General features: G+C 39.9%; 1 protein-coding gene across 1 annotated transcript in view; it reads right to left on the bottom strand.

The window, feature by feature from the left end:
- Window positions 1-4,604: 4,604 nt before the first annotated feature.
- The window catches only part of NKAIN3 (sodium/potassium transporting ATPase interacting 3), a 751,074-nt gene continuing 738,309 nt past the window's right edge, over window positions 4,605-17,369 (bottom strand). The window contains exons 6-7 of the mRNA XM_010360366.2: window positions 15,117-16,041; window positions 4,605-5,029 (exon numbers count right to left, since the gene is read on the bottom strand). Of these exons, the coding sequence (XP_010358668.1) occupies window positions 15,980-16,041 (62 nt within the window). The 3' untranslated portion in view covers window positions 4,605-5,029; window positions 15,117-15,979. The remainder of the gene's footprint in view (window positions 5,030-15,116; window positions 16,042-17,369) is intronic.

Raw genomic sequence — 17,369 nt, 5'->3', positions numbered from 1 at the left:
ATTTACATGCAGGATCAGTTGTGTGTACTTTGTTGCTGTTCTGCTACTGCAATTAAGCCTTTACCTTTTCTTTACTTTCAAACAGAAAGGCCTGACAAACTGTGAAGGGCCTCAGGGTGCCCAGAAACCACACAAATGGTGCCCTCCTGTTGAACTGTACCTTAAGGCAAGAACTGATGCTGAACTAATGAGAGTGTGTCAAGGTATTACCAGTTCAGGTCTCATCACTTCTAATTAGGGCTTCTCGAATTCTGTGAACCTTGCCAGGATTCTGGCTTGGGTCATTTTAATGTGTTTCCATTTTAAAGCCTGGCTGCTAATTTAGATTTTTTTCTTTTTCTGTAGGATTTCCTGAATCATTATGACTTAAAAGTCATTTATTTTGCCTTTTATAATGGGAACTGGTTATTTTGAAATAATTTTAGTCTTACAGAAAAATTGCAAATATTGTACAAAAAATTCCCTTCACCCACACCCGAATGTTAACATTTTACACATTTGCATTATTATTCTCTTTCTCTCCTATTCTCTGTTCTCTGTGTATGTGTGTGGTGTGTGTGTATATTCACTGACACATATACATATATTATTTTTAACCACTTGATATTAAATTGCAGATGTGTTGCCTTTTACACCTAAATACTTCAATGTATATTTCCTAAAAGTAACGACACTCTCTTACATAATACTACGTAATTATCAACATCAATAGACCTTATTAAAATTTTACACATTGTCCTGACATTGTCCTCTATGTAAATAATACAAGTATTTTCAGGTCTAGAATCCAATTCAGAATCACAAGTTGCATTTAATTTTCATGTCTCTGTAGTCCTTAATCTGCTCCTCAGTTTTTGTCTTTTATGACCTTGACATTTGTGAAGACTATAGGCCAGGTATTTTGTAGAAACTTTCTCTTAATTATAAATCTTCAACTAATTCCCGAGGCATGACTTTTAACTTGCAATTGAACTCGCTGGTTATCTTAATTTTTCCATGTCTAATCTGAAAACATTTAGCTCCAACTTATTGTTAAAGAGTTCAAACATATAAGGGCAGAAACATGTGAAGGGAATTGACATTTGCTGAGCACTTGAAAAGCCCTGGTATAGGGCAGTTGATAAACATTTAATTAGCACATCCTCTTGTAACATTATTATTATTACTACCACCCCCATTATGCAAATGGGAAAATGGGTGCTCAGAGATTGTGACCTGCCTAAAGCTACACAGTTGGAGATAAGACATTTTGTAATCTAAATCCTCCCCTTCACCACACTCCTGAAAAGATCCATGAAATTTTCCTTGGCCCTCTCCGACACTTGGCTCCACATAGACTTTGACTTTTGCAGGCTCTTCTAGCCTTCCATGGAGCTCACTAATTTAATATGTTTCTTCTCCACTGGACTGGGAGTTAGCTCTTGAGGAGGAAGGATCACAGTTGTTTACTTTATAGACCCTGTGCCTAAATCAAAGCCTGGAATTTAAACTGTATTTCTTGAAGGAAAGCATTTGAGTGTGTGATGTCTAAGGAATAAGCAGTGCTTCCTGGGCCTGTGGTCCATATTCAGGACCAAAGCCTCTTCCTGAGCTCCGGAACTGTCCCCATGCCCCGTTTACAGCATGAGCCTCAGTGCTACCCAGGGCACAGGTCCCAAGCTGGCACCCCATGGTGAGCTCCAGCCTGGCGCTTTGACACCATTGTTTGAATTTTGAGATTTAAAACATTCAAAAAAATACTCACCTTGCAAACTAGAAAGAAATGTTGCATCATTTTCAAGAGGTGAAAGAGATCAAGGACCAAGTCTTTCATGATTTTTCTCACTTGTGAAAGTTTGTGAAACAAATGGGAGAAATGTCACCTGCTTCTAGGAAATTTAAGTCTTTTTTTCTTTAACATTTGCTTGTTCTACTTAAGTGTCACCCACCAGAAACTGCTGAGAGCAGGATAATATTGAGAGCCACACTGAATATGATTCTGGAACCATAATCCTTAGGTGAATAAATATCAGTGAAAAGGGAAGGTCAGTGGATGCCATCAGATATGCATTTAATTTCTCAATTTTCTCAAAATCTACTATGCACAATCAACAAAAAACTATTGAAAAAGCTATAATGGGCCGGGCGCGGTGGCTCAAGCCTGTAATCCCAGCACTTTGGAAGGCCGAGACGGGCGGATCATGAGGTCAGGAGATCGAGACCATCTTGGCTAACACGGTGAAACCCCGTCTCTACTAAAAAATACAAAAAACTAGCCGGGCGAGGTGGCGGGCGCCTGTAGTCCCACCTGCTCGGGAGGCTGAGGCAGGAGAATGGCGTGAACCCGGGAGGCGGAGCTTGCAGTGAGCTGAGATCCGGCCACTGCACTCCAGCCTGGGCGACAGAGAGAGACTCCGTCTCAAAAAAAAAAAAAAAAGAAAAAAGAAAAAAAAAAAGAAAAAGAAAAAGCTATAATGATAAAAACCAAAACACTGTGTTTTGTGTATAAATGGCCCCTAAATGCAAACCAATTCTTTCATTTGGTGCTCATCTGAAGAGAACTGAACTGGTTTTGTCACTACCATAAGCAGGACCTCAGTGCTGCTGCACCATCTGAATACACTTTCCTAGTCTGTTTCCTTCTTCATTCTCCCCAGTAACTGCTTCTCACCCTTTCTGTCAAATCTCCAACACCTTTCCTCTCTCTTCACTGTAAGCTGATGAACTTCCTTCTGTTAGCTCAGAAATATTGAAAAGGATTAGAAGAGAACCCCCAACAAGCCCCACTGTTCAGTCCTCCCCCACCATCATCTGTACACATATCCTCTCCCTTCCCTACCTGAAGCTCTGGCCAATCACGTATTGTCAGCTGAGACCACCTCCTCTACTGTGCACCAGATCCTTTCCATTTTCTACTACCCAGGGGCATCACACAAGCAAATGGCCCCCTCCTCCTACATCATTAATATTTACGTCTCTCTAGACTCATTCCAGTAATCACACTTACACACTATAGTACCTCCTACCTTTAAAAGTCTTCTGTTGACTCTGCACATTCTCTCATTATCTCGTTAATTTGCTGTATACTTTTACAATAAACCTTCTCGAAAGAGTCATCTATACTTGATGACTCTCATTTCTCCCCTTCTATCTTCTCTCAAATCTATTCCACAGGACTTTGGTGTTTTCACCCCTGTGCTCCATAGAAATTACTCTTGTCAAGGTTACCAATGACCTCCAGGTGGCTGAATCCAATGTCCCAAGTCCTCATGTAACTTCATCTGTTATTTGGTATGGTTGTCCCTCTTTGCTTCTGGAAACACTTTGGCACTAGGAAGACATGCTCCTTAAAATATTTTTCTTATTAATATTGTTTTTAATTGTAAAATTATAATTGTATACATTTATGGAGTACAATGTGATCTTTTGATATATGTATACAATATGGAATGACTAAATTCAGTTAAGTAACATCCATCATCTCATTTGCTTGTCATTTTTTATAGTGAGACGTCTGAAATTTACTCTCATAGCTATTTTGAAATATATCATACACTATTATTGGCTATAGTCACCCTGCTGTGCCATCGATCTCAAAAACTTATCCCTCACCCCTGTAATGCTAGCACTTTGGGAGGCCAAGTCAGGCGGATATCTTGAGTTTCGAACTCCTGTTCGAAACCTGTCTAGGCAACATGGTGAAACCCCAATAAATAAATAAACAAACAAACAAACAAATCAAAAAACCAAGAAACAACAACGAAAAACTTATTTATCCTGCCTAATTGAAATTTTGCTCCTTTTGACCAGTTGCTTTCCCTGCCCACCTCTGGTAACCACCATTCTATTCTCTACTTTTATGAATTTGATTTCTTTCGGATTCAATGTATAAGTGAGACCATGCAGTATTTGTCTTTGTGTGCCTCGCTTACTTTGTTTAGCATCGTGTCCTTCAGCTTCATTCATGTTGTCATAAATGACAGAATTTCCTTCGTGTTAGAGGCTGAATAGTATTCCATTGTGTATGTATACCATATTTTCTGTATCCATTCATTCATTGACGAACATTTAGTTTGAGTCCATATCATGGCTATTGTGAATAATGCTGCAGTAAACATGAGAGTGCAGCTATCTTTTCAACATACGTATTTCAATTCTTTTGACTACATATCAAGAAGCAGAATTGCTGGATTATATGGTGGTTCTATTTTTAGTCTTTTGAGGCACCTCCATACTATTTTCCATTATGGCTGTACCAATGTGGGGTCCTACCAGCAGTGCAAAGGGGTCCCATTTCTCTACATTCTTACCAACACCACAATAAACTCACACATTTACAGTCAATTGATTTTTGACAAAGGTGCCAAGAACATACAATGGGGAAAGGGCAGTCTCTTCAAAAAATGGTGCTGGGAAAATCAGATATCCACATTCAGAAGAATAAAATTGGATATCTATCTCATATCGTATTTTAAAAAAAATCTCAAAATTGATTGAAGACTTAAATAGTAGACCTGAAACTGTAAAACTGCTAAAAGAATATATAGGGGGAAGCTTCACAACAATGCTCCGGGCAATAATAATTTAGATAGGATCCCAGAAGCACAGGCAACAAAAGCAAAAATAGACAAATGGGATTTCATTAAACTAAAAAGCTTCAGCACAGCAAAGGAAACAATTAACAAAATGAAAAAGTAACTCAAGGAGCGGAAGAAAATATCTGCAAACCATACGATATCGTTTGGATATTTGTCCCTTCCAAATCTCATGTTGAAATGTCATCCCCAGTGTTGGAGGTGGGGGATAGCGGTGTTTGTGTCATGAGGATGGATCCCTTGTAAATGGCTTGATGCCCTCGCTACAGAAATAAGTGAGTTCTCACTCTATTAGTTCACATGGGAGCTGATTGTTTAAAACAGCATGGTGTCTCTCTTGCTTCCACTCTTGCTATGTGACGTGCCTGCTCCCGCTTTGCCTTCCATTGTGAGTAAAAGCTTCCTGAGTCCTTTCCAAAGCTGAGCAGGTGCCGGCTCGATGCTGCTTGTACAGCCTGCGGAATCACGAGTCAAATAATCGACTGCGTTTTCTTCATAAAGTACCCAGGCTTGAGTATTCCTTTATAACAATGCAAAACAGATGAACACACCTTACATCAGATAAGGGATTAATATTCAAAATATATAAGGACCCAAAACAAGTCAATAAGAAAATCAATAACCCAATTTAAAAATGAGCAAAGGATCTGCACAGACATTTCTCAAAACATAAAAAAGGACAACAGGTTCATGAAAAACAGCTCAAAATCACTAATTATTAGGGAAATGCAAATTAAAATCACAATGAGGTATCACCTCACACTGTTAGAATGGAAGACATACTCTTTTTATTCTCTTCTGATCTCACTAACCGCTAGATTTAGTCTTAGTTGGTTTATCAAGCAGGAAATTTCATCCAGTTTAAGGTGGTGGGGTATAATGCAGGTAGTTTTTAAAACATCTTTCAAGTTATTACTGAAAGCCAAATGGATCAACCAGCATAGTTAAAGGACAAAATATGCATGAAAATCATCCTCAAGAAAACTGGATGACAGAAAATCTTCTCAAATCACAGAATTCAGGCATATCAGGCAAACCCCTACCAGCAATAGGACTGGTGAGGGATCAGCAGTTGTATAGTGCAAGTGATAGAACAATGAAAAGCAGCCAAGCGTGGTGACTCATGCCTGTAATCCCAGCAATTTGGGAGGCTGAGGCAGATGGATCACTTGAGGTCAGGAGTTCGAGACCAGCCTGTCCAACATGGTAAAACCCCGTCTCTACTAAAAATACAAAAATTAGCTGGATGTGGTGGTAAGTGCCTGTAATCCCAGCTACTTGGAGGCTGAGGCACAAGAATCACTTGAACCCAGGAGGTGGAGGTTTCAGTGAGCCAAGATCGCACCACTGCATTCCAGCCTAGCAACACAGTGAGACTCCCTGCTGCAAAAAAAAAAAAAAAAAAAAAAAAAAAAGAGAGAGAGAGAGAAAGAAAAATGAAACACAAACCTAACAAGCCCTACAAGTTGTAAAATTGGAATATCACTAAAACCAATGAAACAAACCCACACATATTCCCAAACATAGAAGAGCCACCCTGACTGGAACCCAAGTACATGGATATGAGAACAACTGGTGAATAGAAGTCCTCACATGGTCCCAAGTTGCAAGTGAGTACATAAAACTGTGTGCAACTGGGGAGAATCATAGAAACCACACTGAACTGAACAGAAGTCCTGAGGCAAAGAGAGATAAGGTTCAGGGAGTGGCTGCTGGGTGGGAGAGGAAGTCAGGGAAAGTGGACTCCAGAAGGTGCTATCAAAACTGAGTGCAAACAGGGTCACAGGCAGAAAACCTTCCTGAACCCTCTTCATTCTTCCATTTTTATTTTTTAAAAATTCTACCACCTTGTTGGAGAAATTACAGCAGTTTTCTTCTGGAAGGCTTCCCGAGTCTGATTTTGTTTGCTCTCTCATAGTGTCATTTTACTTTTCCTCTGCTAACTACATTTCCTGTAAACCGGAAGTTAGCTCTCCATGTTGGATTGGAAGCAGGTTTGATTCTTTGGCAGAAATACTATGCATTAGTGCTGGATGAGTATAGCATCCTGTATCACATCAGAGAGGACCTAAGGTATGATTTCCCACTTTGAATGGTGGGAAGACTGATCAGTATTTCCAGGGGTGACAGCTTAATTTTTCCACCGTGAAGATCTGGTCTTAGTCTGTTCTACATGCTATAACAAAATACCACATAGACTGGGTGATTTATAAAGAAATTTATTTCTCATAGTTCTGGAGGCTGGAAAGTCCAAGATGAGAGTCCTGGCAGGTTCAGTGTCTGGTGAGGGCCTTATTACTGCATCACACAAGGGCAAAAAAGGACTGGGTGAAGCCTCTTCGATAAAGGCCTTGATCCCGTTCACCAGGGCTTTACTCTAATGATGTAATCACTTCCTAAAGGCCCCACCCTTTAATACAGTCACATGGGTGATTAGGTTTTAACACCTGAATTTTGAGGGATAGTTACACCATAACAGACCTCTGTCAACTAACTCATTTGACTGGTGACCATGGGATTCTGGTGACCACAGAATCCAGTCACTTCTACACACTCTTGCCACCACAGATGTTGCGGAAGCCACCACAAACTCTCACCGGGAGTATTGCCACAGTCTACTCACCTGTTGCTTGATTTTCTTTCCTTTCTTCTTTTCTCCCTGCATTCCCTGGGCAGCTGCGTCACCCTCAACAGGTTAGGTGGCCATTTCTTTGGCAGATGAAAACAAACAAACAAACAAACAAACAAACAAACAAACAAACAAAAACACCTGTCTGGGGCCGCAGCCACGTGCAGAGTGAGTCTGTGATCTGTTGCCTGTTGCCTGTTCCTGTGATTGCTCCCCAATAATCTCTTCTCAATAAAGGAATCAGAGAGATCCTTCAAAAACCCGGGTCCCATCATGTTACTCCTCTGTGCCAAACTCTCGAACAGATTCCTAACTCACTCACAGTCACAGTGGACTGCATGCCTTGGCCTCTGAGGCTTCAGTGATCTGGCCCCTGCTGCCACTTTCAGTTCATCTCCGGCCACCTTGCCCTTCCTCACTCCATGCCCACGTCCTGGCTTCCTTCCAGTCTTTACTTAAACGTCACTTTCCCAATGAGGCCTTTCCTGACCACCCTCCTGCAACAACTCTTATCTTGGCCCTATGGCTCCCTTCCTCTGCTTTGTCTCCACTGCACATAAAACTATCTGAAGTAGTTTTATTTACTTGCTCATGTAATTATTTTCTGCCACCTTACCTAGAACGTAATTTACATGAAGACTGGGACTTTATTTTGTCCCCCATCACTGCCTGTGATGAAGAACTCTGCATTCAATGCCAGAGAAACTCCTTACCTGGCTGAATGTGAGTGGACAATCAGGTTTGTGGATTCTGCACTTGAGGGGTGAATTACAGCATATCAAATGGAAATTTTGATTACACTTAGCTTTTGCTTTATGCACTCATTTTACAACTTAACCCTCTAACTAATATTTGACACCATTATAGACGACAGTGTCCATATGGCCTCTTTCATAAAATAGATGACAAGAACTTGGAGACACAAGGGGGTATAAAGCCTCTGACTACAAACAGCAAATGAATGCTGATGGTAATGGCCCTAAACATGAAATATACTGGAAAAAATGTACTGGGCTCATAGTCTCAATTTTAATTCAACCCAAATAACATGAGGCTTTCTTGCTTCCAACTCAAACCTCATGTCAACCCAGTACCATACACAGAAAAACCCATAAATCTGACTCCAAAAATCCCTAAGGAGTAATACAAGTCTTTAGTTGAAGTTTTCATTTTTGTGAGATTCTGGAGGAGGGGGCTATTGCATTGTCAAAAATACGCTAAGATTTCGTAACACACTCACCAGACATTGTTCCTCCTCTTCCTCTTTTTAATTTATTTTTTTAAGAAAAGAGCTCATTTACTTGGTAAATTGGAAACTAATAATAGCCCTAATTAAACACTTTACTTCTCCCAATATAGAGCAAAGTAAGAACAAATGAAAGCATGTCAATCCCTAACGTTAAGTGAATTATCTAGAATGATATAATTTACAGCTAGTGGATCTGAACACTGACTCTGAAAACCCAGGCTCTTCTCACTCCATTACTCCTCACTACTACCAAGGTGACCCTCAAGTGAATCATGAGTTCCAAATCCTCTTAATTTGTTTCTCTTTATCACTTTTATTTAGGTGTCTTGTGTATTATTGACCTTTTTGCTTTTTAATTAAAACAAAACCCCCAAATTTTTTTTTCTGTTCACCTCTTCATTCTTATTCACTGCCATGGTTTTAAAATCCCCCCCAAAATTTCTAGTTTTTTGTTTTTTCAGAAGTTAATCCAAATACACTCCCATTATCACCTGCCTGTCCTTATTATCACTTTCCATCTACAATTTACAAATTTTATTTGGAGCTTAGTTTCTAGAAATGTGCCAGAAGCAACTTTTTTTCCAAAGCTCGGTGGGGTAGGGGGCAGAATTTTTTTCTTAATATTTCTTTCAGTAAATAATTTTATTGCCTCCCAAGCTGGTCTTCATAAGAAAGCCTCAGGGAGAACCTCTGCTAAGGCAGTATGGGAAGGAAATGTGGCGCTGGAACCCCCGACAGAGTCCCCACTGGGGCACTACCTAGTGGAACTGTGAGAAGAGGGCCACCATCTTCCAGACCCCAGAATGGTAGATCCACCGACAGCTTGCACCGTGTGCCTGGAAAAGCTGCAGGCACTCCACACCAGCCTGTGAACGCAGCAGCAGAGGCTGTACCCTGCAGAGCTACAGAGGAGGAGCTGCCCAAGGCCATGGGAGCTCACCCCTTGCATCAGCATGCCCTGGATGTGAGACATGGAGTCAAAGGAGATCATTTTGGACCTTTAAGATTAGATGACTGCCCCATCACGTTTTGGACTAGCATGGTGCCTGTGACCTCTTTGTTTTGGCCAATTTCTCCCATTTGGAATAGGAACATTTACCCAATACTTGTACCCCCATTGTATCTTGGAAATAACTAACTTGCTTTTGATTTTACAGGCTCATAGGTGGGAGGGACTTACCTTGTCTCAGGTGAGACTTTGGACTTGGACTTTTGTGTTAATGCTGGAATGAATTAAGACTTTGGGGGACTGTTGGGAAGACATGATTGGTTTTGAAATGTAAAAAGGACAGAGATTTTGGAGGGGCCAGGGCAGAATGATATGGTTTGGCTGTGTTCCTACCTAAATCTCATCTTGAATTGTAATCCCCAAGTGTCAAGGGAGGGACCTGATGGGAGGTGATTGGATAATGGGGGTGGTTTCGGCCATGCTGTTCTCATGATAGTGAGGGAGCTCTCATGAGATCTGATGGTTTTAAAAGTGGCAGCTTTCCCCTGCACACTCTGTGTCTCTCCTGCCACCATGTAAGGCGTGCTTTGATTCTCTTTCGCCTTCTGTCATGATTGTAAGTTTTCTGAGGCCTCCCCAGTGATGCAGAACTATGAGTTAATGAAACCTCTTTCCTTTATGAATTACCCAGTTTCTGGTAGAATCTTTTTAGCAGTGTGAAAAAAGACCAATACAGACAGTTTCTAGCAATTTTACATCACTTTTGTGTTCAATGGAAATATTTATAGCATAGGTCAACCTGGTTATCATGTTAACTAGAAGGTGTGGACCAGTGGTTCTGTCTTGAGAGTGCATGAGAATCACCTGCAGAGCTTGTTCACAGACTGTTGGGCCCATCCAAGAGTTTCTGATTCAGTCTGAGGTGAGGCTTGAGAATTTGCATTTCTAACAAGCTCCCAGGTGATGTTGATGCTGCTGATTTGGTACCACTCTTTTGAATACTATTATAATTATTCTAATATTTTAAATATTTTTGGCTTTATGGAACTATAATTGAATAGAAATTTTACGTATCTACGGTGAACAACTTGATGTTTTGATATGCATATAAATTCTGAATTGATTGTCCACTCTTGAAGTTTCTTATGTCACGCTAGCCTTTTTTTCTTCCTACCTCTCTAAACTCCCAACCTACCTTTCGTTCTTCCGCCTTGTGTTTCCCATTTCCTCCATCTTCCTTCAACCACACATCTCTATGACATTTCTGATATAGGTCAGTTTAGCTTTTCTTTGTTTTTAGTTCGGCAACAACCATAGTCACAGCTCAGCATAACAGACACAGAACAGTGTGAACAAAGGTCCTCCGTTCCCTCTCAGGCACCAGCTGAGCAGCCTCTACTGTAGCATTCATCTATACCACAGTGAAGATTCTCATTCCTCTACTGTCTTGCTTCTTAGCCTTGCTTAATTCCCCAGTCCTTATCCTGCAGCCATTTTGAATAAACTCTTGTAAAGTACAGAGGACAGACATCTGAAATATCCATTTCTCACCGTTAAGCATGCAACAGGATATGCCTCTGCCACGCCCATCTAATTGTGGTTTATTTGCTTAATATTAAAATGCTCTCAGATATACATAAGCCATCTGCTTTTCCTCCAGATTCACTGAGCCCTGGTGCATTAAGCATCTGTAGAGCTATTTCATTTGATGTCATTAAGGATGGGAATGTGCAAATGTAAATGCCAATTGGAAAGCTTAAGTAGTTTTTCAAATTTTTCAGTCATGCTGTTTACTATATTATTATTCTGGATTAGTCTACTTTAGGTATAATTTCACAGTATCATCAAAGTCCTACTCCAATATTTAGATCCCAAATGACAAATTTAATGGCCTTAGTTAACACCCCAATGATGTAGGTTTAATTTTACGGTTCACCTATTTTTGCTATTTACTTTGCTGAGCTTGAGTCAAGCTGAAACAACTATAAGAAAACAGAGTCTGATTTTCCGTGAAATAAAATGCTACCTTCCTTGTAAAGGATAAACCTAGATTTTCCTAAGATGACACCTGAAAGGACTTTCCAGATGGAGATGGAGGAAATGTAGGTTACATTTCTCTTCTCTCAGTTAATGCCTTAGTCAAATTCCCTTCAAGGAGATGCTCCTTCCCTGGAATGTTCCAGTTCAAATGAGGAGCTGAAACTCTGCTCTCAGTAGCCTTTGACACTGCTGGTTAAAGACCATAATATTTAATGAATGAATGAATGAATGAACTTGAATTTTCCAAATAGGTTTTATGAGGAAAGCCTAAAACGTCTCCTTCCTTGATCTATGGTGCCCAGCCACTCAATCCTTTTTCCCAGAGATGACCAGTGCAACTGATTTCTTTTACATCCTTCCTGGGACATTCTACACTTAGACAAATCATCATACAATCCCTTCCCCACTTTTCACGAACATGGTGGCATACTGCACCTACTTCTGCATGTGACTTTTCCCCTTACCCTATCTTGGAAATACTCCAGCACACAGATTCCTTCATTCTTTTCTGATAGCTGCATAATGACCCATTGTATGGCAGTACCATAATTAATGTAAGCAGTTTTCCACTGGTAGGCATTGGGGTTGTTTCTAACATTTTCTTACTACCAAAATGCTTCGATGAAAGCAGTGAATGACTTTTTTACACATATGTGGGTATATCTGCAGGACAACTTTCTAAAAATTTCTGGGTCAAAGGGTATGTGCATCTTTAATGTTAACACATAGTGACAAATCTATACTACTAATACTCCAATTTAAAGTCTTCTCAAAGTAATTAATGCATTTAAAGAGCTTATAAAAGGCTCTGGAATAATGTAAGGGCATTAAACCAGTGATCTGAAGTTAGATAAGATGGTTTATAAGCTATGGGACGTGATTCTTTCATTTGTGTTTTTCTTCCTTGCTCTCAACTTGCTTTTACAAGGCAGAAATTATCTCAATGAGAAAAGGTAGTTTATCTGCCTCATTCTTTTTCATTTCTCTAAGTCACAAAGTAACATAGGCTGCCTTAGGTAATACAACTCAAAGAAGAGATAATTACCAGGACTCTTTTGGCATAGTATTTTTGTCATTTGCATCCTCCCAACCCCAACATCAGGCCCAACCAGAACAAATACCAGAGGCCGAGGACAAGAGTGATTTGTTAGCAAAAAGACTGGAGAGACAAAGGGGCCACGGAAGGCTGAAAAAGAGAGACAGGACATGTGAGACATTTCTCTAGTGCCAGGAGAAAGGGGGCCATATGGTGCCCCTAGATAATAATGTTGTGGTGGCATTATTTACTCTCCTAGTTGACATATTATTTTTGTAACATGCACAGAGGATGAAGATTAAGACAGTCACTATTATTCTATGGAAAGCTAAAGTTTGAGTACATTTTCTTTTTGTCCTAATTTTCCAATTTTCTTAAATGTTGGTAAAATCCTAATACATCAAATACACATTACAATGAAAAAAATACTAAACGAAACTATTTGTAATAAAAGGTTGTGTGGTAGAGTTTGCTATGTGTTCAGTATATTCTATTTCCTTTTCTTTTTGGGCCAGAGCTAGATCCTGTTTTTCTGCTTTCATTGCTGTCTGGTGGGATACTATGATTATGTTCTGGCCTGAGGAATGTGGGCAGAAAGAGGTAATGTGAACCACTTCTAGGCCTGGCCTCTAAAAAATTCCCCATGCAATCACTCCTATTTTCAGTCTTTTTTCTTCTGTACCTGGAGGCAAACAAAACAAAACAAAACCTTCAGGGTCCTAGGTTTTCACAAAACCAGAGCACACAATGAGACTGGGTCCCTGAATCTGCTTGGAGGAGAGCTACTCAAGAAAGCTTGAGTTTTATGCCCTCATTAACCGGATGTTAGTTTTCCTTTAGGACTGGCCTCTGCTGACAGATTGCTCTTAAGCATGAAGGCAAGCATAGGATTCAACTTTGTTATGCAGCTTTCCCCAACTAAAAAAAAAATTCTGCCTTTAACTAGCAGAATTTGCATGCTAGAATATACTTTTGAGTGTATAAACTCTATACCGGTGGCCTCCAGCCCTTGGAACCCATGGGCCACAGGTAGAGTGAATCACGGCTACATGAAAAACTTGACCTATGGCATGGGCAGGGGAAGGGGAGAAAAAGGAAAGTTGAAAGGGTGGGATGGATGAGGGTGAGGGAACACTAACATTTGGAGGGGACTTATCAATATGTCATGTCCTGTGTTGTCTGTTTTCCACAGCAACCCAATGAGACAGGTGTCAGTCTCTCTTTATACAAAAGCAAGAGAACTCAGGCTCTGGGAAGTTTCACTGATCCAAAAATACGGAGTAAATGAATAGTAGAACTGGCACTAAAGTAACAGAGAGAGGGGCATCCCCAAGTATAACAAATACAGAGAGATCAGAGATACAGGAAGGAAAGATAAAGAAGAAAAGAGAAGTGGCTGGGAGCGGTGGCTCATGCCTATAATCCCAGAACTTTGGGATCCTGAGGTGGGTGGATCACTTGAGGTCAGGAGTTTGAGACCAGTCTGGTCAACATGGTAAAAGCCCCTCTCTACAAATACAAAAATTAACTGAATATGGTGGCGCATGCCTGTAATCCCAGCTACTCAGGAGGTAGGAGGGTCCCTTAAACCCGGGAAATGTAGGTTGTAGAGTGCTGAGGTCGTGCCACTGCCCTGCAGCCTGGATGACAAAGCGAGACTCTGTCTAAAAGAAAAAAGAAAAAAAAAGAAGAAGAAGAAAAGAGAATAAAGGGGAGTGGTGAGGGGAACAATGCTGGGTATGGGCCCAGGGGTCTCAGTGACACCTCGACTCCGGCTACTGACCCCTCTTTTTTCTGAACATATTTGCACTGTACCAATGCCTGCAACTCAAGGAAATTGCTTGAGCTGTTTTTTATTCCCCAGGACACTTTGTCCCTTAAAGACACGTTCAATTAAAGAGCTCTAAAAGGATTGCATTAACTGGAGATATCCAGTCTTCTTTTATTTTTCATCACCAAAATGACTAAGACAGAATCAAGCACCATTAGTGCTGATATTTCAGCTCATGTAAGTCTTCATTAGAGCTCTTTAATGTAATCATTTAAAGAGACATCAGCTTTTCAGAAACACACTCTGAAAGCAAACTTAATGAAGTCATTTCTACGTAATCTGGAAGCAAAAATGTCTTTTGTGATTAAATTTCCTTTTCCAACATATTGACTAATGTCAGGTTATTATGTGTCAGTGAGCTGAACAAGCACATATTTTGCTCTACATTGGTATCTTTGTATTCTCAAAGGATTAAGATGGCAAAAGCTGGGAGGAATGACATTAAATTTAATTTCTGCTCAAACAGAGGAAGAGTGCAGTACCCTTATTCTTTGCCAACAATTCTGGTCTTTAAAGATGCATGCAGTTCCTAGTATTTGCTAGTATTTTATACCAAAGAGGTGGTATTGAGATGATTAGGCTTACCCACTGCTATTAACACCTAACACCCTCTCATGGTTTCCTAGTGAACAAAACCTCAACTTCTTGCTTTGACCTACAAGGCTCTGAATAATGCAGCTACCTCCTACCTCCCACCTGTCCAGTCTCAAGCCTCTCTCCTCAACTTACTGGGCTCAACCACAGAGGGCTCCTCTCAGTTCCCTGAACATTGTTCACCTCTTTCCCATCTTGTGGCCTTTGCGCTTACTGTTTTCTCAGATTGGAAGCCATCTCCTAAGGTTCTCTGCATCACTGACTCCTTGTTCTTCAAGTCTCAGCTCAGATGCTGCTTCTTCAGAGAGGTGTTTTCTGGCCACCCTATTGAAGGTAGGGCACCATGATCTCACATCCTTTTCCCCTCTATGACACTGTTCTGTTAATTTTTATAAAAAATGCTTTCTGGTTCTGTTCATTTTTTTGTGGCACTATAATGTAAAGTTATTTTAATGAATTTACTTTTGCTCCAAGTTTACAGTGAGAAAAGATATAGTTGGTCCCTCAATGTGTAATTAGGACACTTTGAATGGATCGATTGTATCTGTTTGGCATAAGGTGAGCTCCAGTGCCAAGCCCAGAGCCTGGCACATTATAGAAGTTCAATAACTACTTGTTGAAGGATTGAATAAATAAAACTGCTGGTACAATAAAATCGTGGCTTTTGGTGAGTTTGTAGTATCTTAGAGGAAGAGAGAGGTGCTACAACACTGAAAATGGGAAATTCACATGAAAATTTTCAAAAAGTAAAAGCAATTAGATTTCGCAAATCATAAATTGGTGAATTTAGTGGAAATTCCTGGTAAGATGCTAAGATAATAGTTTATAACATTTTATGAAAACCAATGCCAATCTTTAGGAATTAATATACATTCTCAAATAGCACTGCAGGTTAAAAAAAACCTATGTTTTTCATAAAATTTATATATTAGACTGCACTAGAAAGATTAGGAAGATGTTGAATCTGGGGTTTAGAATGATACTCTATCTAAAGTAATGCATCACCTCAGTTCTTAGGAAGCACATGAGGCCTGACTGATGTGACAATTTGGTGATAATATCTTACTAACTCTTGCTCTATTTAGTGATTTGCAGCATCTGGATAAAAAGATGTTTGCATACTTGCAGATCAAATGAATCTGAGAATAACAAATAAGTTGATTTTTAAAATATTAACATTTAAATTGATCTTATCCAATTGAAATGACTTGCTGAATCAAACAAAATTAAGTTTAATAAAAGTCAATATAAGTGCCTGAAATCAAGTCTAAACATTCATTGAGCAGACACAAATGGGGAATTTTTACTTAACAGTTACCTTTGTGTGTATTGGGGGGAATGATAACCTTATGGTTCCAGGTTAGAAAGATTTGATGAGAATGAACAAGGTAATGTGATTGCCAGAAAAGCTAATTTGATTCCTATTTACAAAGCACTCAGAGAATTCATGATGTCATAGGTGTATTTAGGGTTCAATGTCTAATAATGGAAGTAATACTAAATTTCTTAGGGTGTAGAAAGACCAATTCTGTTGAGTAGAACCAACATCTTCCACACAATAAATGTTCAATAATTATATATGTATATATTTTTCTTTTTATTAAAAAATATTTTTTTTTGAGACAGAATCTCCCTCTGTTGGAGTGCAGTGGCATGATCTCAGCTCATTGCAAGCTCTGTGATATGGCTTGGCTGTGTCCCCACTCAAATCTCATCTTAGATTGTAGCTTCCATAATTTCCACATGTTTTGGGAGAGACCTGGTAGGAGGTTATAGAATCATGGGAGTGGGTCTTTTGTGTGCTGATCTTGTGATAGTGAATAAGTCTCATGAGATCTGATGGTTTTGTAAGGGGTAGTTCCCCTACACAAGCTCTCTTCCCTGCCACCATGTAAGACATGACTTTGCTCCTCCTTTGCCTTCTGCCATGATTATGATGTCTCCCCAGCCATATGGAATTGTGAGTCCATTAAGCCTGGTATTCTTCATAAATTACCCACTCTCAGGTATGTCTTTGTTAGTAGAGTGAGAACAGACTAAAACAGTAAATTGGTACCAGGTAGTGGGGCACTGCTGTAAAGATACCCAAAAATGTGGAAGTGACTTTGGAACTGGGTAAGAGGCAGAGGTTGGAACAGTTTGGAAGGCTCAGAAGAAGAAAGGAAGATGTGGGAAAGTTTGGAACTTCCTAGAGATTTGTTGAATGTCTTTGACCAAAATGCTGATAGTGCTATGGATGATAAAATCCAGGCTGAAGCGGTCTCAGATGGAGATGAGGAACTTGTTGGGAACTGGAATAAAGGTCATTTTTTACTCCAGTAAAGAGACTGGTGGCATTTTGCCCCTGCTCTAGAGATCTGTGGAACATTGAACTTGAAAGAGATGATTTAGCGAATCTAGGGGAAGAAATTTCTAAGCGATGAAGCATTCAAGAGGAAGCAAAGCATAAAAGTTTGGAAAATTTGCT

This window comes from Rhinopithecus roxellana, chromosome 9 (assembly GCF_007565055.1).
Source record: "Rhinopithecus roxellana isolate Shanxi Qingling chromosome 9, ASM756505v1, whole genome shotgun sequence".
Classification (NCBI taxonomy): Eukaryota; Metazoa; Chordata; class Mammalia; order Primates; family Cercopithecidae; genus Rhinopithecus; species Rhinopithecus roxellana.
Note: the sequence above shows the minus strand (reverse complement) of the source record. Positions and strands in the feature narration are given on the sequence as shown.